The 25,207-nt window shown below is 50.3% G+C and overlaps 1 protein-coding gene across 2 annotated transcripts in view; it reads right to left on the bottom strand.

Annotated features, from left to right (window-relative positions):
• The window catches only part of MDGA1 (MAM domain containing glycosylphosphatidylinositol anchor 1), a 62,406-nt gene that overhangs the window by 21,458 nt on the left and 15,741 nt on the right, over window positions 1–25,207 (bottom strand). The window contains exons 2-6 of one of the 2 annotated variants that reach the window (XM_019666572.1): window positions 9,503–9,642; window positions 3,424–3,598; window positions 1,526–1,722; window positions 599–731; window positions 73–342 (exon numbers count right to left, since the gene is read on the bottom strand). In XM_019666572.1, coding sequence (XP_019522117.1) covers window positions 73–342; window positions 599–731; window positions 1,526–1,722; window positions 3,424–3,598; window positions 9,503–9,642 — 915 coding nt within the window. The remainder of the gene's footprint in view (window positions 1–72; window positions 343–598; window positions 732–1,525; window positions 1,723–3,423; window positions 3,599–9,502; window positions 9,643–25,207) is intronic. The other variant, XM_019666573.1, reaches the window with a different exon arrangement.

Here is a 25,207-nt window from a genome sequence, read left to right as displayed (position 1 = left end):
CATTGGCAGCTCCTGGAGGACAGGGACCCTGTCTGCCTCTGACTTGCCTCCCACCCCTCCAGAGCCACGTACATCGCACCAGCAGGTTGACGGTCTTCTTGGCGGGGTTGCCCACATTGTTGGTGGCTGTGCAGTTGTAGTAGCCAGAGTCCCGGGCCTGCACTGAAGGGATGCTGAGGGTGCCACCCTGGGCCAGAGCCCCCAGGGGAAGAGGGCCTGGCCCATGGGACCACTGCAGCTGGGGTAGGGGATCACCGCCTGTCAGCAGACACTGCACCGTCACATTCTCCCCAGGGTTTACCACCAGAGTTTCGTTCACAGACAGCTTCAGGGCTGGTGGTGCTAAGACGACAAGGAGGTGGGGTCTTAGGGTATCATGAGGCAGGGCTGGATGTGAGGGATACAGGGAGCTAGGGAAACCATGAGGTTGGGGAAGACCTGGCGGGAGACGAAAGGGCAGAAAGCAGGACGCAGGCAGAGGGGAAGAGGGGACGCACTAGCGGTGATGTGCCTAGAGTCCTGTGTGGAGTGAGGCACTGTCTCCTGGTGGGGGAGTCAGCTCAGGCGGGCAAAGGTATGGGCGGGAAAGTGCCTGTACCCGTGGTGTTGGTGAGCCGGAAGGTGATGGCCTTGTCCGGGATGCCGCACACGTTGCGTACAGACACCTGGCAGGTGTAGCTGGCGTAGTCCTGGGGCCGAAGGTTCTTCAGCTTCAGGACCTTGGTCTCCCCCTGGGCAACAGTGGACCGCTGCTGTGAGGGGTCTGCTTGGGTCTCCAGGGGCCCCTCACATATTTACCCAGCACCAGAGGCTAAAGCAAATAACGATTCTAACTCCTGTCTTTCTCGACCTCCACACCATTTGTCCACAGGGAGCCCAAGCCTCAGTAGATGCTGTACTCTCCGCACCCTGGGCTTCTCTGGGTCTGAGGTTGCCCTGGCCAGAACCAGACTTCACTTTGGGAAATGGAGGGGTAAGGAGGGAACCCTGCTCTGTCTTACAGCCCATACACACATGGAGCTGGCTCCAAAGGCCATGCCACAAGTGACACTCTGACAGCCACCTAGGAAAGCCACTTCTGAAAGCCCTCTCTGGTAGGATGGCTTCATCACCATTTCCTGGGACTGTAGGGGGTCTATGGGAAGTGGGATCATCTCTCTGCCTGTGCCTGCCCATGGGTTCCCAATACTCTGCCAGCCAGCAGTGGGCAGGGATGACTTGCCTGCCTCTAGGGGGTGCTTTTCCTAACTGGCACTGTTCCCAAAGAACATGTTGCCTTGGGGACTCTCCTGTCCCCATCACCGTTCCCTGAGCTTTCTGTCCCGATTTCGTCTGCCCCAGGGTGTCTGAAGCCCAATCAGCATGCATGCTTCTGACATCAGAACAGAGCTGCTGAAGTCAGGGCAGCCCCAAGAACTCCAGATGGCAAGGCCTCAGCCCCCATGCCCCACCCCCTTGATGGGTGCAGGAGGAAGACTGTAGGATAAATCCCAAGGACACCAGGCCAGCGACTGCCCATCCTGACCTGGGTGTAGAGGGGCTCGTAGATGTCCACCCCATTGTCCTGGCTGTGGGACAGGGTGTCAGAGCCCCTCTTCCAGATGAAGCGAGCAGGCGGGTTGGAGTTGACAGTGCAGCGCAGGAACACCGTCTTCTCCTGGTAGAAGTTGCCTCGAACATCACTCACTGTCTGGTGCACCGTCAGCACGGGCTCATCCAGGTCTGCAAGGGCACAGCCCCAGGAGCGTCAGGACTGGGTGGCCCCAAGGCGGGGAATTGGGCTCCTGGCAGGAAGAACTGAGCCACCCTCAGGGATGCTTCCAGGGAGCTAGGTATTCTCCCAGCCCTGCAAGCCTGGCCAACCTTAAGAGTCAGGGGACTGAACTTAATGACTTCTCAGCAGTCCCTCTCCAGGAACCTGCATGGGGTTGTCTATCTTCACTCTCCCATCATGGGGTGGAGGAAGCAACTGCAGACTGGAAACTGGGAAACCCTGGTTCAAATTCCAGGCTAGCTATTAATTTGTAGTGTGACCTGCCTAAGTCCCCTCTCTGCCTGTTTCTGTTTCCTCACTGGTAAATTGGACTAGATTGGTGGTTCTCAGCCCTGTTTGCCCAATAGAATCATATGGAGATTTTCTTTTTTAATATTGATGCCTGGCAATGCTCTTTAATGGTGTCAGGAATCGGAAGAGTGATTGCCTCTAAGGAGATTATTGACTGGGAGGGGTCATAAGGGAGCTTTCTAGGGTCCTGAAAAGTCTCTTGAACTGAAAGGTGTTTACACATGCATATACACATGTAAGAATTCATTAAACTGTACATTTAAGATTAGCTCACTCTATTGGATGTAGGTTAATCCTCAATAATAATAAAAAACGTTTAAGAAAAAAAATCCCAATGTCGGAGCCAAACCCCGAATTAATTCCATCAGAATCTCTGGAAGTGGCACCCAGACACCACTATTTTTAAAAAAGATCCTCTGGAGATTCTAATGTGCAGCCAGGGTTGTGAACCAAAGGCATTACTATTCCACATTCTAACATTCTACAACGGATGTTCCCACATCCCACCATTCTGTCCTCTTTCCACAGCCCGCTTGGATAAAAGTCATTACCAAGGCCTTGGGCAGAGGTGGGGCATTGGTGAAGTCCAGGCCATGCCTGCCAGCCTCTTCTAGCACCAATAACTAGGGAAATGACCCTCAGCCCCAGGGTTTGGCAGGCTCCTGGGTGACTGATGGGGTACAGAAGAGAGGGTCTGGGGTTCCATTGCTCACCACTCTATTGGGTCCCACTTGGGAGGCATGGGGCATATTTAATAGTTAGATTCGTTAAGATGGTACCAGACAGGCCACTGGGCCTGGCCCCACTGCTTCTGGGTACCTGGTTCAGCCTGGATGGGCACAGAGGCAGGTGGCAAGCAGGGAGACAGCCTCTTGGGCTTAAGGGATATCCATGGATGGCAGGTAGGGACTGGGGGCTTTCCATTCAAGCAGTAGGCAGGACTGAGGGGTGCTTAGTCCTGCATGTTGTCAGGTAAGGAAGTTTCAGAGCTTCCCTGAGACAAAAACAGAGGCATGAGGTACCGTGGGAAGGGTATTGGCCCACAGTGAAGAGACCTATGGCTGTGAGCAAGTCAGGAGTCCTTGGTACCTCAGTTTCTTCATCTGTGGAATGGGTATAATGCAAACTGTACTGCTTTCCCTGACTACTTTACAGGGATGTTGCAAGGTGCATATGGGATTACAGATGGAAATGTGTGAGGGGTATGGGGTAGTACACATCGGGGGAACAGCAGAGATGCCCCTCTCTAGCAGAGAAAGTCTCTTCTCCACGAAGGTGCCTCTTCTCCACCGCACCCCACCCCCACTTCTCCTTCCCAGCCTGAGGCCCGGAGCAGGACAGGGAGGGCCCCGACTCACACTGCACATCCACGCGGATGGACTTGATGGCGGGCACACCCACACCATTCTCAGCCTTGCAGTAGTAGCGGCCGCCCTGCGTGCGCGCAATGCGCTCAATGCGCAGCGTCTCGTTGAACACCGATGTCTCCTGGAACTTGTCTGATGCGCTGCCAGCAGTCTTGGTCCACCGCACCTGGGTCCGGCCGTTGGGGGATGGGGGGAGGGGCGGCAGAGTCAGAGGCCGCTGAACGCCCTGCTGTGTGCCTCCCCTCCAGCCCCCATGGTTTTCCACAAGCGTGCTAGGGAAATACACAGGCCTAGGAAACTAACTCAAACAGTCTTGTAGGCACAGGAGGGGTATGACGCCTCAGCAAAGAGCCTGGGGAATCGGGGATCAGATGGATGGGGTTTTAAAGAAAGCAGTATAGTGCAGTGTTTGAGAGCACGGATTTGTGGACAAGTTACCCAACCTTCCCTGCCTTCCTTTCCTCAACTGTAAAATGGAGAATATTAACCCCCCACTCCCTACGGTTACTGGGAGGATTAAATTAATGTATACTTAGTACCTGGGAGAATAAGGTTACTCATTTGTGCAAGAGGTCTATGTGGTAGCCAGCCTCCAAGATGGTCCCACGTGATCCCTGCCTCCTGGTTGGTATTCCCACTTTTCTGTAGTCCCCTCCCACTTCGTACCAGGGATGGTCTGTAGAACCATCCCTGCCAGTAGAACCTGGCAGGAGTGATGGTATGTCACTTCCAAGGTCAGATTATAAAAGACTATGATTTCCATCTTGGTTGCTTTCTCCCGTCACTTGCTCTGGAGAAAGCCAGCTGCCATGTCATGAGAAGCCCTAATGGATAGGTGCACAGAGGAGGAAGGGAAGCCCCTGGTCAACAGCCATGAAAGTGAGCCTAGAAGGGGCTCCTCCAGCCCCAGTCAGTCTTCAGTTGAGTATAGCCTTGTGAGAGGCCCTGAGCCAGAGCCAACCAGCTCAGCCACTCTGGGATTCCTGTCCCACAGGGACCATGAGATAATAGGTGTTTGTTGTTTTAAGCCCCTAAGTTATGGAGCATTTGTTATGCGGCAATTGATAACTATAACTATTACATAGTATAGTACCCACTTTTCAGGGTCATTGTGAGGTTTAGAAACAAAGTATGTAAAGAACCTAAGTGTGGTGTCTGGTATATATTAGTCATTCAACAAATGTCTATATTTATTAACATTGTCTTAGATTATGGGACACTATCAAGGACCACACAAGAAACGAGCTACTATTCAAAGTACCAGAGGTTGGGGTGGCCGGTTAGCTCAGGTGGTTAGAGTTCAGGTTCATAGCACCAAGGTTGCCAGTTCGATTCCCACATGGGCCAAGGAGCTGCGCCCTCTACAACTAGATTGAAGACAACTACTTGACTTGGAGCTGATGGGTCCTGGAAAAACACACTGTTCCCCAATAAAATGTCTAAAAAAACCAAAGTACCAGAGGTTTAAGAAAAACTGATCAGTTCTAGGTTACTTTGTCCTAAGGCTTGGAGGATGCGGTAGGGAAGCTTCCATCTTAAAGTTGAGTATGATTGTTTATTACTGAGACAGGACAAGGGCCCTGATCCTGGTGAACAGGTCAGGCCACAGGTCATAAAAAGAACAGGCTGGGAGAAGTAGGTGAAAGGGCAACCTTCTCATGCAGGGAGGGACCACTGCAGGCCATAACGTTTCTACTCTTATCCTTTCACTACCCTCAATTCTACCCTGATAGACCTAGAGGCTACAAAACTTGGAGAAGGCTACAGGTAGTTTCAGGCAATTGATACTTATAACGAAGCATGCTTTGGAGAGAGAACAAAGCCATGAAAATATTTTTCTTTTTGTACTTGACTTTTGTGATTTTAACATGATTTGCTTAGCTGGGGTTTATTTACATACTGCTTAAGACATAGTTTGCTTTATCCATCTAAGGGTTCATACCTTTCTTCAATTCTACAAAACGCTCAGCCTTTATCTCTTTAAACATTACTTCCTCTCAGTTTTCTCTAGTCCCTTCTTCTAAAACGTCTAAGTTTATAGCTAAGTTGTAACTTCTCATTCTACCCTCCTTGTCTCCCAGCTTCCTTTTCGCATTTCCATCTCTTTGTCCTCTCCAGACTGCATTATGGCTGATTTCCTCAACTCTATCATCCAAATAATGAATTTTCTCTTCAGCTATCTCTACGGTATAAAGGCCAAGTTTTTCAAAAGACTCTTTTTTTTCCCCCTAGGATTTCTATTTGCTTTTTTCCGTATCTAACGGATCAGGTTTTATAATCTCCTGTCTTACAGATTCTATTCCTTCTATGAGCTATTCCTTCCACGATGTCTAAACATTTTAAACATACGTATTTTAAAGATCCTTTCAAATTGTTCTATGATCTCCGTTTTCTCAGATATTAATTGTTCAATTATTTGAGTCTATGGATTAACATTTCTGGCACTGTATTTTTAAGTGGGTTTAAAATGTTCGTTCCACAGGCTTATAATTGCAATCAGTGGGGATTATCTTCCACGTAAGTCCCACTTGGGCCCTGACAGGCCTGTCTGTGGTGTAGTTTTGTGGTTGCCTATGTTCAAAATACATGGTTTCACAGGTTCCAAACAGTTTTTATGTTAGTTTCTCAGCTTAGGGTTTCCTCACCGCTTGGATTAGAGCAAGACACAGATAGGTTTAGGCTCATGCTCTCTCACAGGTGACTCTGTTTGCACCCACACCCTGAAGCAGAGAGTCGGCTCCCTGCTGTGACTCTGGGCTGTGGGACAGAGGTCTTCTGGTCCCCATTTATAGGGGGCGCCGCTCTTGTCAAGCTTCCAGCTTCAGATAGAGAGTCCAGTTCCAGCTCCTAACCATAGACGGCCCTGTGGCCTCAACTCATATCCCCTCCGTGTGTGCATTCATGCTACTACCCTTGAGGTAAGTATATGTGCCTCCAAGGACCAGGTTCTTCCATTTCTGCTATAGAATCTATACCATCGCTATAGATTCCTTCTTCATTTGGGCCCTAGGGAGTCTCTCTCTCTTGATATCTGGAGTGGAGAACTCCACGCCCACTCAGTCCTCCATCCTGACCACAAAATGGACCATGAAATGCTGCTGCTCCCCTATGAGACTGGGTGCTCCGTGGCAATAGGAACTGTAGCCGTATCCTCAGGCCCCATTACAGTGCTTGGCACATAGCAGGTACTCAACAATTATTTGTTGTAATACAATGAGGGGAAAGGGAGCTGGGAGGCATTTCAGGAGAGGTGAGCAGCAGTGGTTAAAGCAGAGATGAGCAGGATGTACTTGGGCAAGTTGAACCAGGGTGTGAGGAGGATGGCAGTGGGAGGCCAGACAAGGGAGGCAGGTGGGGGTAGATGGTGAGAGGTCTTCAATTCCACCAGGAGCCTGAACTGGGTCTGGTAGTTAATGGGGACCCATAGAAGGTTTCAGAGCAGGGGAGTGATATGATATAGCAGGTTGGAGGCTGAGAATTCTGGGAGCATGGTGCAGGCATGAATAGATTGGAAGGGGGAGATTTGGGAGAATTAGAGCCTACTGCAGTGGTCCAAGGAACAGGACTGAAGGTCTGACCTAGAGGGGTAATGAGGAATAGAGGAGGAGGCCCAGCAAGAGACATAAAAAGAAAAGCCTCAAAGTCGGGCTAGATGTGAGGAATGAGATGGGACAGAGTTAAATATGAGGGTTTAAGCCTAGGTAGCAGGAAAAACAATGAAACCACAGATGGAAATGGAAAAACAGAAGCATGCACATATAGCCACAGCTACAGATGACTCACACGTGTGATGCGCAAGGGGACACACACAGATGGCCAGTGCAGCCTTAGCTGCCTTCCTGGCGTTACGGAGAACCATCCCTAACAGTCACACCTGACACGAACACCAACCTGAAGACTGGCAGCATTGATTTCACTTCTAAACAAACCTTTGAGAAGGAGCAAGCAGCAATCACAGTTTCAGGTTGAAAGAGTCTTTAGGGGTTTCCTTGTCCATCTGCTTGTCTCAAGGCCAAGCCTACAAAAGCCATCTCTGTTTCCAAAATTATCCCCCAAAAAGGATTTTGCACTTCACTCTCCTTCCTAGGATCCAATCGAAACCTTTTCTGCTGCTCTTAAAGGTCACAGCAGCTCACCAGCAAATTCCACCCATCCCCCAGCCCACTGCTCCTGACTCCTCCTGTCAGCTCTCAGTGACAACTGGCCAACCCTTCCTGCCCGTGGCTCTGGGACAAAAGTTACCTGGCATTTCCAGATACTCAGCATCTGTTGCTTTCTAATTGCTTTGAGTCTTTTAACCACAAGAGAGTAGGGCTTGCCTACCAGAAGATTCCTAAAGTAGAAATTATATGATATGTTGTTGGTAATTCCTGGAGCCCCCAACCCAAAGGTGGGTACACTGGGAGGAAGTGTGCTAAACTATAGTTCTGGATTCAAATTCTGCCTCCACATTTCTCTAAAGAAGACATACAGATGGCCAACAGACATATGAAAAAATGTTCAACCTCATTAATCATTAGAGAAATGCAAATAAAAACCACAATGAGATACCACCTCACTCCGGTCAGAATGACTATCATCAATAAATCAACAAACAAGTGCTGGTGAGGTTGTGGAGAAAAGGGAGCCCTGGTGCACTGTTGGTGGGACTGCAGATTGGTGCAGCCATTATGGAAATCAGTATGGAGGTATCTCAGAAAACTGGAAATGGAACTACTATGTGACCCAGCAATTCCACTCTTGGGTATCTATTCAGAGAAACCCAAGTCGCTAATTCGAAAAAATATATGCACTTCTATGTTTATTGCAGTGCTATTTACAATAGCCAAGACTTGAAAACAACCGAAATGCCCATCAGTAGACAACTGGGTTAAGAAACCATAGTACATTTATACAATGGAGTATTACTCTGCTATAAAGAAGAATTAAATCGTACCATTTGCAATGATATGGGTGGATCTACAGACTATTATGTTAAGTGAAATAAGTCAGTCGGAGAAAGACAAATACCATATGATCTCACTTATATGTGGAATCTAAAACACTGAATGAACGAGCAAAGTAAACAGAAGTGGTCTCAGAGATATAGAGGAACAACTGATGGCTGATAGTTGGGAGGGGGTGGGGATGAGGGAGAAGGGGAAGGGATTAGACAGCATAAATAGTTAACTACAATATTGCCACAGGGATATGAAAAACAGTTTGAGGAATATAATTAATAATGTTGTAAATATTTTGTAGGCTGTCAGGTGGTCACATGTCTTGCTAGGGAGACCACATCATGGATGGGGTAGAGGCTTGATCACTGCACTGTACACCTGAAGCTGATGTTGTATAATATTGTATGTCAGCTATAATTGAATGCATATGTAGTCATGGTACGTATAAGGATAGTGTGGGAGTGGCGTCAAGGGAATTGTAATAGATATGTATGATATGGGGGAAGAGTGGGGCGGCAGATTGGGGGGGGGTAAAAAGTATAACTATTGCACTGTGTTGTACAGCTGAAACTAATTTAAAAATTGTTTATTTCACAATAATAAATAAATAAATAAATAAATAAATAAATAAATAAATTCTGCCTCCTCCCTCACAAGGACTGTGTGATGTTGGGAGTTTACTTAACCTCCCTGAACCTCAATTTCCTCTGCTATAAAATGGGAGCTGTAATGCTTTCCTCACAGTATGGTTGCGAGGAGCCACAGAGAAAACACTGGAAAAAGCAGCTAGCATGGTGCTTGGCACACAGTCTACCCTCAAACAGTGGCTGAAGGTACATAGGAGGATGTGTCTGCTCCACAGATACCAGGAATTAACTAAGTGACATTCAGTGTGTCCCCTTGGCCATCAATGTTTTCAGGTGACTAGGCCCACAGCCTCTAGCCCTTCCCCACAGAGTTCACTTTCCAGCTATTTGCCCAGCCCCAGTCTCCCGTCTTCTGTTTATTCGTTGCTAGATACCTCTAGTTCCCAACTCCTACTGCCTCTTCTCAAGCTCTGTCCCAGAGTGGGGGTGGGGAGTGAGGGGGTGAGGGCAGGAGGGGCCTGTCCAGGCTGGATGAAAGCTTACCTGGGGCCTAGGGTGCCCGGTGACAAGGCACTGCAGCACGAGGGTGTCGCCCTCCCGGATGGTGTAGACTCGCTCGCTGATGTTGTCCTCTTTCACTACACATGCCTGGCCCGCGTGCACGATCTGGGCCTGGGCTGGAGCTGGCAAAAATGGGGGGAGGTTAGACAAGATGCACCAGGGCCAGAGGGGGTCTGAGGCTCCCTCCTGAGTATGCGGGGGTGGGGGAGGGTCAGCCTGGACCTCCCCAGGCCATCTTCAAAGACCTGGCCCCATTGAGCTCAGGCAAGATTCTTCCCAGAGCCCCCAGGCCAGAACCAAAGGGGTCAGGAGCTCAGGAAAGGGGCAATTCCTCCCCATAGCACCCCACTTGCAAGAGGTCTGTGCTCTTGAGTGAGCTGATGAGGGCAAGGGGCTTTGTAATCTGTATAGAGTGGGTATCACTCAGCGAGCATCACTGTCTTAGCAGCCCCCATCCTGGAGGCTGCTTGTGCTCCACGGAGATTCCTGCATCTGGCCGGTACATCATCCTCATCTGCTCTGTGTGACAGCTGCTATGAGCACAGAGCTCACCTTCCCCAGGGAATTGCCCTCGGCCAGTGGGAGCTGCCTGGGCCAGAAATGCCTAGGAGGTCACCTTCTTCCCCAATATACACACACACTCCCTATGACTGGCCAACATGAGTGCAAATGCCCAGCCCCCTTGGCTCAAGAGGGGATGACTGATGCTGTTCACGCTCCACAGCCCCCACGCCCTACCCCAGGGAACAGACCAAGGCCAAGTCAGCTGAACCACAGCTTTGCCCAGCTGCTTCCCTCATCCCCTTAGTTTCTCCCGAGAGCCTTTTCTCAGCAAATCACTGAACCATACCCACCCTCAAGCATCCCAGGCTCTACTTTTAGAGAGCATAGCCTAAGATTCCCCACATCCCCACAGACTCCATATTCCCCTCACCCAAAGGCCTGTTCATTTCCCCTCATTGCTCCCTGAGCCTGTGCCAGCCTCTCCTCCAAGGATCAGAAATTCTCACAGGGAGTCTGGAAGCTCTCAAGAAACTGTCCCCTCCTTGACCTCCCTCACAGTGCCCAGGGCTGGGGAACCCAAAGGGAAAATGACCGAGCTGGAAGAACTCACAGCCTCTCCCTCAGTGTCAAGCCCCATTGTCCTAAAGGCAAACCAGTCTCCAGCCTACCAGTGCTTGGGTTCTGGGTAGGAGGACAAGGCCCTCAAGTTCACACCTGTCTGCTCACAGATGACGGTATAAAGAGTGGAGGTGGGAGAGCTGATTCAGGGCACAAGGGACACAGGGAGTGAACCCCGAGCCCTTGTCCTAAAGAGGTGCACTGAGGTAAGATAAAACCCATACAGAAACTATGTAACTTCCTCCAGGAAGTGTGCCATGATTGACCTGCACCTTCCCTCCTTCTGTATCAGTCACTCCCCCAGCACATCAAAGCATCAATCTGTGTGTCTATCAAATTCAGGGTTCTCGCCTTTCTGCCTACCAGGCTGTGAACTTCACCTTGGTATCCCCAGCATAAGGTCTTACATACAGTGGGTGCTCAAGTGGATGTTGAATGAATGAATTTACAAGAATATCCCATGGTCAAGTTGCTAAGCATTATGAGGGGTACAGAAGTCCCTCGGAGGTCAGGGGACAGAAACATCACCATCCGCTGGAGGAAGACTCACAGGGGGCTCTGTGGAAGAGGCAGACTTTGAATCAGACCTCAAAAAAACAGGGGGGCTTCTTGCCAGTGGACAGGGCAGAGTCCTACATTATATATTATGGATTACTGGGGGTAAGCCACCAGTGATCATTAAGCCTTTGTTTTCTCATCTCTAAAATGGAGAGAGTGCCATGAACCCTGAGAACGCACAAGGGTGGATGTGACAATAACACTGGGTAAATGAGAAGCGCTTTGCAGAACTCCAATGTGTTCTACAGGTGCCACAAGTAGCGCCTTAACGGACTCTCTCCGAGCAACGCTGATGGGACAGACACGAACCAATAACTGAGAAGGTCCACAGAGGCAGCCTGGTGTTGGATGAGAAGCTCGTGGGAAAGCAAGTGGGAGGCAGGTTATGGGAGGCAGGTCATGTGACACAGGTCATGTGACTCTTGACCATAAGAGTCTCTCCAAAGAGCATCAGGTTCTGCAAACAGTGGCAGCTGCCACCAACCCAGAGTCTGAGTGTCCAGGTGTCCATCCTGCCTGCCTGGCTGTCACAGAGGAATGAACCTAGATAAGTTGTCAGGCAGCAGGCTGTGTGACCTTGGGCAAGTCAGACCTCCATGGGCCTCAGCTTCACCATCTATATGGGGGGAGTGGATTTGATTACCTCTAAGTTCTTTTCAACTCACACTTTCAACAATGTATGTAATCAGTGCACAGTCCCTGCATAAGATGAACCTTAGAATTTGCGGAATGGGTCTGACATTGTTGCCCTCTGCAATGAAAATGCATGAACACTACCATAACATGGAAGAGATAGCCATCTGTGGCCAGGGTCCCCAGGAAATCTCATCGGGAAACAACCCACCAATGCATGATGTGTAAGCCAGTTGCTGATAAGACCAGGAGGCTATATGGATGTCCACAAGAAACCTGCAGTATCTCTCAACGAGGAAGACATTGATTTAACAGGCTCCAATGAAAGATAAGCTATAATCTTGGACACTGTGGCTTACGCACAGCCAGGCAGTGTTGTAATGACAGAAGCTTTGGTGATTGATAAGGAATATTGAGAAAGGGCTGGAGAGATAACCTTTCTCAGGGCCCAGCCAGCACAAGTCAGAAAAGATGGGGCCCAGCCAGCAGACACAAGGCCTCTTGCCATCTGACAGGTGCGTTTCCTCCCTGGAGATGGGGCTATGAGTGGGCATCATGGGTGATGACATCATTACGATTATCCAACACTTTTTGATGACATTAATATTAAGGCTATCCAGCTCTAAAATGGCATAGCCACTTTGGAAGAGATCTTGGCAGTACCTACTCCAGCTCAACTGAAGTGTGTGGTCGTGGGCAGCAATTCCACTCCTGAGTATGTACCCACTAGAAATGAGTGCTTATGACAACCAAACAATAGAATATTCATAGCAGCTTTATTCATTATAGGTATAAACAAGAAACATCCCATAGGTCCATCAAGGGTAGCTCGAGTAAATAAATTCTGGTATATTCATACAATGGAATATTACACAGAGTGAAAAAATGAACCACTGATAGACACAGAAACTCTACTGAACCTCACAGGCACAAGTGAAGTGAAAGAACGCGGATACAAATGAGTAAATAGTGTATGATGGTTTTTGTTTGTTTGTTTGTTTGTTTTGCTGAGCCATCCTGCTGCCTGTTGGCAGCTCAGCAGCAGCTCAGCTCGGGCCGGTCATCGAAATGCTATTGCTCAGAGCTCACTCTTGAGCGAGCTCTTAACCAACTGAGCCACTCTGCTGGCCCTATAGTGTATGATTCTATGTATTTGAAATTTAAAACTGGAAAAACCAATCTTATACTAATCCATATCTAAACAATGGTTGCCCATGGGTGGGGGTGGGGGGTTCTTTACTGGGAAGGGCACAAGAGAACTTTCTGGAGAGAAGGTGGGATCCCATCTGGGAGGAAGAAAATGATCTACATCTTAATCTGAGGGGTGGTTACATAGGTGGATACACATGTAAAAATGTATCAAATTTTTGCTTAAGATTTTACAGTATCTAAGTTACACTTCAATTAAAAAAAAAAGAGCATCCCTTTGATGACACTCCCTATTGAGGTTACCTTGTTTCGTTTGATGTCACTAACTATTACAATTCCCTCCTCCTTTTACTCTGACTCCTACTTGATGAGCTGCTTCCCATGGCTGACTTCTTCCAGGTATAGATTTCCCTTCTGGAGCGAGTGCTGGCTAGAAGCAAAGTACCCAGGCTCCCTTGGCCTTGGCAGTTCAATTTTCCCATCACCCCCCACTGACTCTCATTAACATGAGTCAGCCCCCCACTCTGCTCAGCCCTGGAATGGCTGGAACTGTGTTTCTGACCCTGAACCAACAGAGATCCCACCACATCACAGGTCCCCAAAGGGGCTCTGTCCCCCTTAACTTTAGCCTCCTACTCCATACACCCCAGGAAGGCAGTGGCAGCAGTAGCATCTTCTGATTCCAAAGGCAACCAAACCAGGGCCTGTGTCAAGAGGCACCCTGACATAATCCCTTCATTCAGTCTGTCAAACAACAAATGCTTCGAGCCTGCCACTGTGCTGGGTGCTGAAGAGGCTGTCATGAAAAGCAAACAAGGACCAGCTCTGAAAGAGCATTGCTGGGGTGATGGATAGCAAACAAGGAAACAGAAATGAACAGAATGGTTTCAGAGTGTGCTAAGTGCTAAGGCGACACTAAAGCAGGGGGATGTGACAAAGAAGAGGGCAGAGGAGAGACCTGCTTTAGAGAGATGGAAGGAGCTGAAATCCGGGCTTAATCCCTGGCTCTGCTACCCACTAGCTGAGTGACACTGGGCAAGTTACTTAACCTCTCTGAGCCTCAGTCTCTTCATTTCTAAAATGGGAACAGTAATGCCTTCTTCAGGGGCTGGTGTGGGGTTTTAAACAATATATCTGGCCAAACAGTGTGTGCTCTCTCTCTCTCTCACTAAATGATAGCTCCTGAGATGATTGATTGCATAGAAGCAAGAGAGAACACCCTCTGTGGCCCCCTCTGCATTCCAGGGGTGGAGCCACTCAAAGCTGACGTTGAACTACCAGGGATGTTTCATGAATATGTTCAAGATGCTGAGGGCTGTGTAGGAAAACCTGAGAGGGATGGCGTCCTCCACTGAGCACCCTTCTTACTGGACCACACCCTTAGCTTTCAGCAAGTTACTTTGTGTCTTTCAGCAAGTTACTTAAGCCTTAGTTGTCTCAGTGGCAACACAGGGTTTTGTGAGGAATAAATAAGTAAACACCGTGAAGTGTTTAAAACGGAGTCTGGTACACAGTGAGCATGCATCCATGCCAGCCAGCGTTTTTATTCTATAAATGATCCTGCATTCCTCTCAGGCCACCTCCCCGGGGGCCTGAAGCCCTTTGCGTGGCAGGATCCTGCCGTATCTGCCACAGAGGATGAGGGTTGGTACATTCCCAGGGCACACTGTGTATTTCCAAGCGCCTCGCCTCAGCTCTGAGAGGCAGACAGGGCAAGTCCTGTTTAGCCTCCTTTGGCAGACAAGGAAACTGAGGCCTGGAGAAGGAAACGTCCATGTCACTCACTGACACAGGCCAGTGGCAGAGCTGACTCTAACCCACATCTTCCACCTGCTAGCTTGCAACTCAGTTCACTGTCTCAGTTATCCACAGACACCCCCCTCCCCCAGCCTAGTGTCACCAGGGGAGCCTGTCACAACTCAGATTTCCAGGCCTGCGGGGGACCACCACCTCTGACTCTTCAGGGGCAGGCCTCAGAGTTTGTATTTGTAATGGGGGAGCTCCTGGGAATTTCAGAGGCTCTGCGGGATTTGATCATCTCTGCTTGATGCCACATTGGTGGATAGAAAACAGGGCAGGGTTTTGGAAGCAAGTACGTTTCTTGCTTCTGGTCTATGAGACTGAGCTCTATCAACAAACCCCCCCATGGAAAAGGAAAACTGTGTCCCCCAACCTGTGTGCCAGACAACGTTCATCAATAGTTCACTGCCAAATAAGACGTTGCATCTTCTCTCTCCTCGGAGAGGCTCAGCACACAATATTATTAAAGGCTCTGAAAAGTCCTGTGGTAAACACATCTGTTAACTTGATGAAATCCAGTGCTTTCCATAAAGCCCTTTCTTCAGAGAGTGTCTCTTAACACCTTGAGAGACAGAAGTGTTGTGTAAAACAGGTGGAGAAGCGCCGATCCAATGCTCAGTATAAAACTAAGGCTGTAAGGGCTGGCTGAGTGGCTCAGTTGGTTAAGAGCTCGCTCAAGAGTTTGAGCTCTGAGCAACAGCGGTTCGAGTCCAGCCCGAGATGAGCAGCCACTAAGCTGCCAATGCCAATAGGTAGCAGGATGGCTCAGCTAAAAAAAAACCCAAAAAACTAAGGCTGTGTAGTCAAGTAACACATTCCCCCCAGTCCCTCCGCTGAGAATAGTCAAGCGGCATGAGAGGTGTCACCCATGGGGCAGCATTGTCATGAGAACAGCTGAGGCAGAAATAGCAAGTCCCTGGAAGAAGGCTTCTGGCCTACCAGCTCACTCCTTTCTTCCCCAAAACTTAGACACCCAGAATTATCGGTGAGGTTGGGGACTGTCAGCACCCCGCAAGCTCAGTGACAAAGCCACACACTCTCAAAATTCCAACTTGCCCACTGAGCTTCTGAAGAAAGAGAATTCTCACTGGAACCTAGAAAGGGAATTTCATCAAGGACCCCCATCCCCCATAAGAATTTCCTCCTGGCTGCTAGCCAAGGTGGGGGGTGCTGTCAAATGCATGAGGGTGCAGCAGTAGAACACAGAGCCAAACACGGCAGGCAGACAGCAAATGCACGGAAAGCCTGCATTTAAAGCCCCATCAACTTTCTGTCAGATTTCCTCCCCACCCCGCATTTTAAAAGGTTAATCGTAGCCAAGTGGGGGCTGTCGTTCTCTTTCCTGCTCCTGACTTTCAGGGGAAGTGTCTGCAGGCTGGGGAAACTTCCAAACAGAGCAGAGTGGGGGAAAGGACAAGGAGCGAGGAGAAGGGGTGGGGGTTGCAGACTTCCCCACCTGGAGCTGGTTCTATCTGCTCAGTTGCAAGATGGCAGGGCAAGTACCACCACCCCAACCACCTCCTTCAAGCATTGCTGAGTGTTCTGGGCCAGGCAATATGTAATCAGGATCTGTGTTCTGGTCCCAGCTCCCATCAGACAGTCATCCAACACATGCTTGTGAGTGTGAGGTGCTGAGCTAGGTGCTGGGCGTACAGGGAGTGATGGCACCCAGGCTCTCCACTAGGCAAGTATATATATAGTCTAGGAGAGCTGGGATAAAGTCCTGCTGAGAGGCAGAAAGCAAGAGGGAGGGGTTGCTGTGAGCTGCAGTTATGTCTCAGGTCTCCCCCCTTAGTAAGAGAATAATAATGTAGCAGTGTATACAAAATACAACAACAATTGTGCCAGCATTGTATTGAGTGTTTTATATCTGTCATCTTTTTTATTGCTTATAACAAGGCTATTACTGTTTCCATTTGTCAGATGAGGAAGCTGAGGCTCAGCAAGTTTAAGTAAGTTGTCCGAGGACACCCTGCTGGATGGGAGTCTGTCTGACTCTATGGCTTTTGTGCTCAGCTCCATGCATTTCCAGTTCCCAAGTGCTGGCAGTGTTAAGGACGCGGGGCTCAGGGCACACGACCATCTCTGAGTCGTTGGTGGACAAGTCTCGTGCAGCATCCTTAGAAACTACCCCTCCCTCACCCTCCCAGCTCCTGGTACGTACATGTTTATTGATCCTTTTATGCATGTAATGCAAATGGACACTTAATAATTTAGTGGGGTTAACAGTGCTGAAATATTAACAGGCTTTTCTCTTTTAATTAGGGGCTGAGAGAGTGGTGGCCGGGTCTGGGAGGAGGTTCTCAGGGCAGGCGCCTGGCTGGCTCATCCTTCTGCGAGGGATGATGCTTATGTGCCTCTGCTGTGGACCGTGGGCCATCAAACAGGGATGACCCCTGTCCTCTCTGAAGTGGGGTTTTGCCCTGCCCTCCCCACAGACCGGGCTGGCTGCAGAGCTGGCAAAAGCCTGTCCTCTGCTCACCGCCACCCAGGGGTGGGCCAGGTGACTTCTCAGAAAAACTCCAAATGTGGGGGAGGCTCCAATTCTTTGCTGGGAAAACCAATTTGAAACAGTCCCACCCACCCTGCACCATCTCCTCTGGCCTCACCTTCATGCCCGTCACCTAGAGGGGACATACAGCACACTGTCCTGTCTACCCCTGCTCATCCTCTCAAGTCACCAGGCTCAGTCTAGGCCGATTCCCTCTCCATCCCCGGCCCCCTCTCGCTCCCTGACCTCCCAGTACTTTCAAGGTCACCTGTTAATGTGCCATTGATTCATTGATTCCTTCTGTAACATTTCCTGAGCACCTATTATGTGAAATGTCCTGCCCTCTGCACTAAGATGCAGAGCCACATAAGGCCCAGCCCCCTCACCAAAGACCCTTTGCCCTCCCCTTGCTGCAGACCACATTAAGTCTGCCCTTCACTGCCAGCTCTTCTTTGCTCATCAAACCAAATCCGCATTCAGTCAACCTCCCCTTTGGCTGCAAAAATCGCTCCCTAACCCAAGTGGATATGTCTCTGACCTCCAGTACGAGGGTGCTGTCCCTGAGTATGGAGAATAGCTATAGCGGAAAGGATCCGTGCACAGGCTGCCATCCCATCACCACAACGGAGCATAAAATCTAGTTGAGCTCTCGTAGTCAGATGAATGGCCTGCTGCTGCTTGCTCAGCCTGCTACTGTTTACAGGGCCCGGGTCCACTTGCAAAGCCTAGCACTCCTGGCAGCCCTCCGCTGTTGAGAGTGGCGGCCAGTCCATCTGTGCCCCAGTCCCTAGGAATGTTCGGCACCACTGCACCCACATCCTGGCCTCATCAGAAGGCACACAGCTTTGGAGAGTGCCAGCTTTTGCTCACAGACCCTTCGTTGTCAGAGTATCAGTAGAAGTCTAATTTGTACGCCATGTCTGGAACTCTGGGATATGATACAGGCCACCGGGAAAGTCCTGTAAATGAGAAATCAGAGGTCCCTGGGGAAAACTATAAAGTGATTTTCTCCCTGCTGGACCCCAGAACACTGGGATCAAAACTCTCAACAATGAGACGATAGAAAAACAAAAACAAAAAACAACCTCTCGGGGCCAGCTGAGTGGTTCAGTTGGTTGAGAATTAACTTAAGAGCACGAGCTCTGAGCAACAGGGCCACCGGTTCGATTCCCAAATGGGCCAGTGATGCTGCATCCAAGCTGAGCTGCCACTGAGCTGCCAACAGGTGGCAGGATGGCTCAGCTGGTGAGAGCACATGCTCCTAACAACAAGACTGCCTATTTGATGGTGAGCTAGCTACACCCGCCCACAACTAAGACTGAACTCAGCACCTTGAGCTGAGCTGCCACCGGGATGGCTCAGTGGATAGAATGCTCGCTCTTAACAACAAGGCTGCAGGTTCGACTCCCACATGGGATGGTGGCTGTGCCCACCCGCAACTAAGATTGTAACACAACACCTTGAGCTTAGAGGTCACGAGCTGCCAACGGGCAGCCAGATGGCAACTGGCACCCTTCACAACTAAGATTGAAGAACAACAACTTGGCTGGTCCCCCTCCCCAATTCCCCAACACTGTTCCCCTCCCCCAATTCCCTAATTTAAAAAAAAAAAACCCTCTCAACAGTGAGGGGACCAACAGCAGCAATAACCATTGTAGGCAGGACACTCGGGAAGAGAGCAGAAAGGCACGAGCCTCAAATCAGGCATTGCTTGATCCAAGGCTGTAACTGCTAGTCTGAGGAGCTGCCCAGATGGGGTGGCGTGAATGGCAGGAGGTAGGGTCCTCTTTCTCTCTCTCTCACCTAAAGACTGCATAACCTTGGGCAAGTCATTAAACCTCTTGAAGCCACGGTTTCTACAACTGCAAAATAAGAATAATAACTACATCTGAGGCTCTAGTGAAAAAATTCCTGGGTTGTATGGATTAGCTAAGATAATGTGCATTGGGTACAGAATTCAATGACTAGTATCTAGTAGGTGCTCAATAAATTTCAGTTCCCTTTCCATTTGATAACATAGCCTGGGACCCTTTGGGAACTTGTGCCAAGGGTCTGCAAAAGGAAAATGTACAACTGAATGAGAAAGTCTACTCTGGGGGGATGTCAAGAGCCATAATCCCAAGAGAGCAAAACATCAAAGGGGGCTGAGGGAGGTGATCGCTGGAAGGAGAGCTCGCCCCAGAAGAAATACAGGATGATGGTGGGAGAAAGAGGCTGCCACCCATCAGGGCAGAGAAGGCTTCGGGAACCCAGGACCTGAGCCTGCTTTGCCCAGGGATGTGAGGACCGGAGTTACTCATGTAAAATTGTCCTGAGTCCCAGCTACCTAGCCCCACCAAGTTCTCCTGACCCTGGTGATCCCATCACTGCAGTTAATTTGGCCCTGGGCACTGACAGCAGGCCAGACTAGATATGGCCAAGCCCCCATGTGCCAAAGCATACCTACTGACCCAAAGCCATGGGAGGAGAATTGGGGCTGGAGGAGACACAGCCCTGGGCATGGATTTCCTGTCCAGGCTGCTGAAGTAATTGCTGTGTGGTCTGGAGCGAATCATTGAACCCTCTAGTTAGAGTCTCAGTTACCCGACTGTAAAATGGGCATAAATGAACTTCCTATTGTGAGTGTTAAATGTTATAAGAATGGGATCTACCATGCACAGCACATGCTGCCTAGTAGATATTCTATAAGTATAGTTAGAAGGGAGCAGAATAAAACCAAACTCATACCTCAGGGTGTGTCCATCATGACAAGGTACCCCGAGTCTGAGAGTGGCCGTGACCCCGACAGTTCCCTAAGTGACCCTGTCCCTAGGAACGTGAAGCTCCAGGGTACCTGCGACCAACACTAGGGGTGGGGCACTTCCTGGGTGGGACCAGAGACATGCTGCCAGGTCCAGGCTCCCAACTCAGAACACAGAGCCTGGGCCAGCCCTGGGCCAGGGAATAGAGGGAGTAGTGGCTTTGCTTAAGCAAAGAACCCCCAAAGCCCCACCAGACCCCAAAGCCCAGTGGCTTCCTCCACGCCCCACAGAGATGAGACCTAACTTGGAGATACAGGGCACAGCCTAGGGCCTGGCACAGGCCTGGCTGTGGGAGCCAAGGAAGACAACAGGGCTGATGTACTAGATTTGGGCTAAAATGAACGTCCCCTCAGAAAGAAAGGGACGGTGGCAGGTGGGTGGGAGTCCTTTCCAACCGAACCTGCAAGAACTGGTTGGAGGCTCACTCCAGCACTGAACTTGACTAAATCCCATTTCGTCATATAAAAGAGGACAACAGTATTGGGCTCACAGTGTCTTAAGTGAAATGACATACCAGAAAGCACCATGTAAACTGTAAAGTGCTGCACAGATCAGGTATATTAGGTGCTGAAAGACCTACATGTGGCTTCAGGAAGTGAACGTTGGATGTTAAGAAGCAGGGGCCATAATACACTTATTAAACCAGTGAACATAAAATGATAAAGTCCTCTGTGGCTGGGCTGTGCACAGTCTGGCTCAAACTTTTTGTAGCATGACCTGGCCATGCAAACTGAGAACCATAAAGCTGTTCCTATCCTATGACCTATTAGGCAATCTCACTTTGGGGACTAGCCCCCAAGGAAAGGCTTCAAAAGGAAAAAAAAATAATTCACAGAAGGATATTCATGGCAGGGCTATTTAGAAGAAAGGAAAACTGGCATCTGCCCAAACGCCCAGCAAATGGAGAAATGGTGACCAAACTCCAGCGCGTCGATGCAGGGGGTGCCCTGCGGCCATTAAAGTGACAGGTCTGAGGGCTCAGTCAATACCGGGAGACGTGTGGAGGAGATAAAGTCAGCCAAGAAAGCAGAACAGACCACTGTTTACTACTATGTAAAAATATATTGACAGGTATGGGCAGGGAATTTAGAACGGACGAGTAATGTCTGACAGTCACTGGGTTCCTTTTTTTTCCCTATGAAGTTGTTTAAGTGGATAATAATAACAGTAACAACCCTGAAAGCAAAATCAATCTTGCAGCTTGAGAGTGGGTAGGGCCTTAGACCCCAGGACAGAGGGCAGGGGAGCGAAGGACAGTATTTCTGGGGAGTCCACCACCACCAGGAAGCACTCTGACCCCTCACCCCAGGCCACGGTGGGTTCCTGGGCATCACCTACCAAGCTGTGGGGTAGGATTATGGGCGCCACAACCCGACCGCATGAAACCTCTTGCGATTGCCCCTGCGTAGTTCCTCCACGCTGGGCCTTTTCCCCTGCTTAGGAGGTAGGAGGAGGGTAAGGTCTGAAGTTTAAAAACCTGAAAGCACAGACGTAACGGCCTGGTTAGCTTTATGCCTCTCTCCATCCATTGACCTCGGGAGGACAGTCCTTATGACCCCCACCCCCAACACCCCCAAGGCCTGAAGCCACTTCTCATTCACCCATTAGTGAAAACACACTGTCCTCTGCTGACTAAGTGTCAGCCAGGAACCTGGGAGCCACCCCTGACTTCTCTCCTTCTCCCATACCCCACACCCAATCCACCATCAAGCCCTCTCAGCTTGACCCTCTCAAAACTGGTCCAACCCCTATGCAACCACCCTCGTCTTAGTCACCACCATCATCTCCAGCCTGAATTATTACAGCAGCCTTCTGCTAGGCCTACCCTGCTTCTTCCCTTGCCTGGTAGTCTGTTCTCCACAAGCAGCCAGAGAGATGCCTTCATAACCCAAAGTGAGATCCCATCCTTCCTCTGCTCAAAACCCTACTGTGGCCCCATCTCACTTGGAGTCAAAGCCAATGCTTTCTCAATAGCCCGCCACACTTCTGTCATCTGCTCCCACCCCCACCTTGTTTTCTGCCCTCCTCCCACTGAGGCCACACTGCTCTTCATGTAGGCCAAGCCCATACCGACCTCAGGGCCTTTGCACTTGCAGCCCCCTCTGATGGACTGCTCTTCCCCAGATTTCCAGAGCTCGCTGGAAACCATCACTTCCTTCAGCTCTCTTAGTAAATCTTAGTAAAGAGGCCTTCCCTTGACCACTCTATTGAAGACAGCACGCCTGCCCCACCTCCATCACTCCCAATCCCCTTCCCTGCTTTGTGTGTTCTTCCTAACACTCACCAACACCCAGCATATTAAATCGTCACTTGCTCATTCTCTGTGTCCCTTTCAAAAGGTGAACACCCCTGGGAGGGAAAGCACATAATGTCCCTGAAATGGATGAACTATCTTTAGTTTTCAAGTGTCAATTCGGGAAGCATAAAGTATGGGAACATATTTTCTTTAGCATCAGGTGTATTTATAAATCAGGAAATGCCATACCTGCCCCCCTGCTTAAGTATTCTCAGTGTTTTTCTCCCCATCACTGAAGGGCTTCTATCCTTTCTTGGCTAAAATTTTAGAAACCACCTAAGTGGCATGCACTGTAGGATCTGATTATAATGCTGAGCCTCTGAACAACTTGCAAATAACTTGAAACCCAGTAGGCTGGGGGAGAAAAGTGCAGGACTTGGGGGTGGGAAAGGCCAATTGGACCAGAGTTCAATCACAGCCAGGCACAGAAAAGTCACTGCCATTAGGAGGTTCCCAGGGGCTGAGGATGGGGGAGGAGGACTGCCTCTTAGGAGGAAAGTAAGGTCTGGAATGGGCATTGACAGGGGTGGTAGGTAGCAAAGGGCTGCAAACACACCTGTCTCCCAACCTATAAAGTAGCGCAAAGGGAACCTTCCTGCCATAAACTTCTCCAAGGGGAAAATGGGAGGAGGACTGGAATTCTGCCACCTTAGCTCCTGGACCAGGCTTTCGGTCTTGCTTCGTCTTTCCCCCAATATTATGTCACATGCCTGTACACAGAGCCTCACATGCCACCTCCCTGGTGGCAGCCTCTGTGACTTATCAGCTCCTTCGACCAAACCCAGGGGGCTGGAATCACTCACTTAGCAGGTCCTCCTCTGAACAACTGGGTCATTGACTGCCCATGTGCCAGGAACTGGGCTAAGAATGACTTTCCCTGAGTTCCCCCATGTCCTCTTCGCCACAGCCCCCTGAGGAAGGGGCTGTTATTATCGCCATCGCCATCGTGTGCATGGGGAAATGGAGGCTCAGAGCATAGCCCGCCCCAGGTCACACAGCCAGTGAGGGCCAGAGGCAGAAGTTGAACCCAGATCTAGTTCAAAAGCCTCTGCTCCTATCCATCAGGCCACACTGCCTCCCTACACTCCCAGCTGAGTGAGAAAGATGATTATTCATTGACTTTGATATATTTAGTTGCTTGCTTCTGAAATTAGATCTTGGTGGTGTCATGGAGCCTGACAAGTCATGTGCGACAGCTGACCTCAGAGCTGCTAGCCGCTGACACCTCAGTGTGAAGAACTTCTCTGCTTACTCCCCTTGCTGGGGGTGCTGATGCATGCGGGAGGGAAGCAGTGGGGGTGGGGGTTTGTCCAAGACCACTTGGCTAACCCTTCTCAGAATTCTCCTCTGCAGTTGCCATGGCATCACCTCTGCAAAGGCAGGGGCCCTGGTAGGGAGGGGGTGGTGAGGTAGGGCCAAAGGAAAGACCCAGAAGAAAGAGAGCTAGCCTGTTTATAGGGTCCCTCTGGATAAAGGAGCTGCAGAGTTCCCCTATCAGTCCTGAGACCCTCAGTCATCAAAGCCACCCTCGAGTGGAAGGGAGAAGTGATTCCCAGGAGGAAGGGAGAAAGACTAAGCAGAGGTGGGTAAGGGAGGTGATAGGAGTATACAGAAAGCTGGGGGGAGGTTCAGTGAGGAAACATGAGGAAGACTGGACCATGCAAGGACTGGGTACTTGGCAGCACTAGCCCAGTGCCCAGCACATAGTAAGTATTTAATAAATGTCAGCTCAAAAGAGACTTCCTAGTTAGGACACCAATGAGCCCCAATTTGCTCTAATCCGGAACAAAGCATGAGCACTGTGTCTCAGAGGCACGCTTAGCGCTCTGTTGGGGAGGGGCTCCCGCCCTGCACAGACGTTGTTTTAAGGTGCCAGGTCTCCTCTGAGCCTGAGCATCTCTGTTCCTGCAAGGCTGGCTGGGGAGGCCTTCAAGAGAAGAATAGGCCCCCTGCCACTCAGCCCAGCTGGGGCCACTGTGTCCATACGCCCAGCCCAGCCCCGCCCCCATCCTGGCATGGGCACTGCGGGTGAGCGCACGCCTGGCACAGGCCCCAGTGCCTGGGAGAGAGGCTCCAAGCAGGCGGCTTTGTATTTTGTGAAAACCAAATCCACAACTGAGCTCTCCAGCCAAGCAGGGCCTGCTGGGAAGACTGGCGGGCCTCTCTTCCCATCCCCCTGCTGGGGCCCACCCTCCCCTCCTCAGCACCCCTGCCAGGAACCATGGGGAGCACCAGCTGCCACCCTGGCTGGCATGGGGGGTGCTCAGGGGGATGTGCCTGGGCCCAGCTCCTGCGTGCCAGGGTGCACCCCCCACCCTGACCCCTTTCCTGCCTGGAATAAATTGGAATACAAATCAGAGGGAAACGCTTCCCTCTGTTTGAACAAATTGCTATGGATTTCTCCCTGTCTCAGGTCAGGGCTCATGATGGGGGATATTTTCACTCGCGGACAGCTAATAGACTCAGGAGAAGCTGCTGGATCGATGGAGGCCGGGAAAATTAGCCAGGAGCTTCAGGCCAGCTCCGGCCTGCCCCTGCCCTCCACTTCAAGACTCCAAGAAGGGATGGGGGGGGGCAGTGACAAGCCAGGCTGGACATAAGCGTCGGACTGACAGCTCATTCCTATCCTCCTGCCCGGGAACCAAGGTTGTTCAGGGGCTTCCTAGAGGGACAGTGAGATAAAGGTGGACCCAGAGAAGCTCCCAAAGAGGTCTGTATTCCCACACACACACTCAAGCATGGCCCCCTGCACATACTCATGTATTCATCATTCTTGTGTGCAATATCATCGTGCACATACATGCCTTCAGCACAGCATGCCCACGTATATTTACATG

This window comes from Hipposideros armiger, unplaced genomic scaffold (genome assembly GCF_001890085.2).
Source record: "Hipposideros armiger isolate ML-2016 unplaced genomic scaffold, ASM189008v1 scaffold_475, whole genome shotgun sequence".
Classification (NCBI taxonomy): Eukaryota; Metazoa; Chordata; class Mammalia; order Chiroptera; family Hipposideridae; genus Hipposideros; species Hipposideros armiger.
The sequence above is the reverse complement of the archived record's forward strand: the minus strand, read 5'-3'. Positions and strand labels throughout refer to the sequence as shown.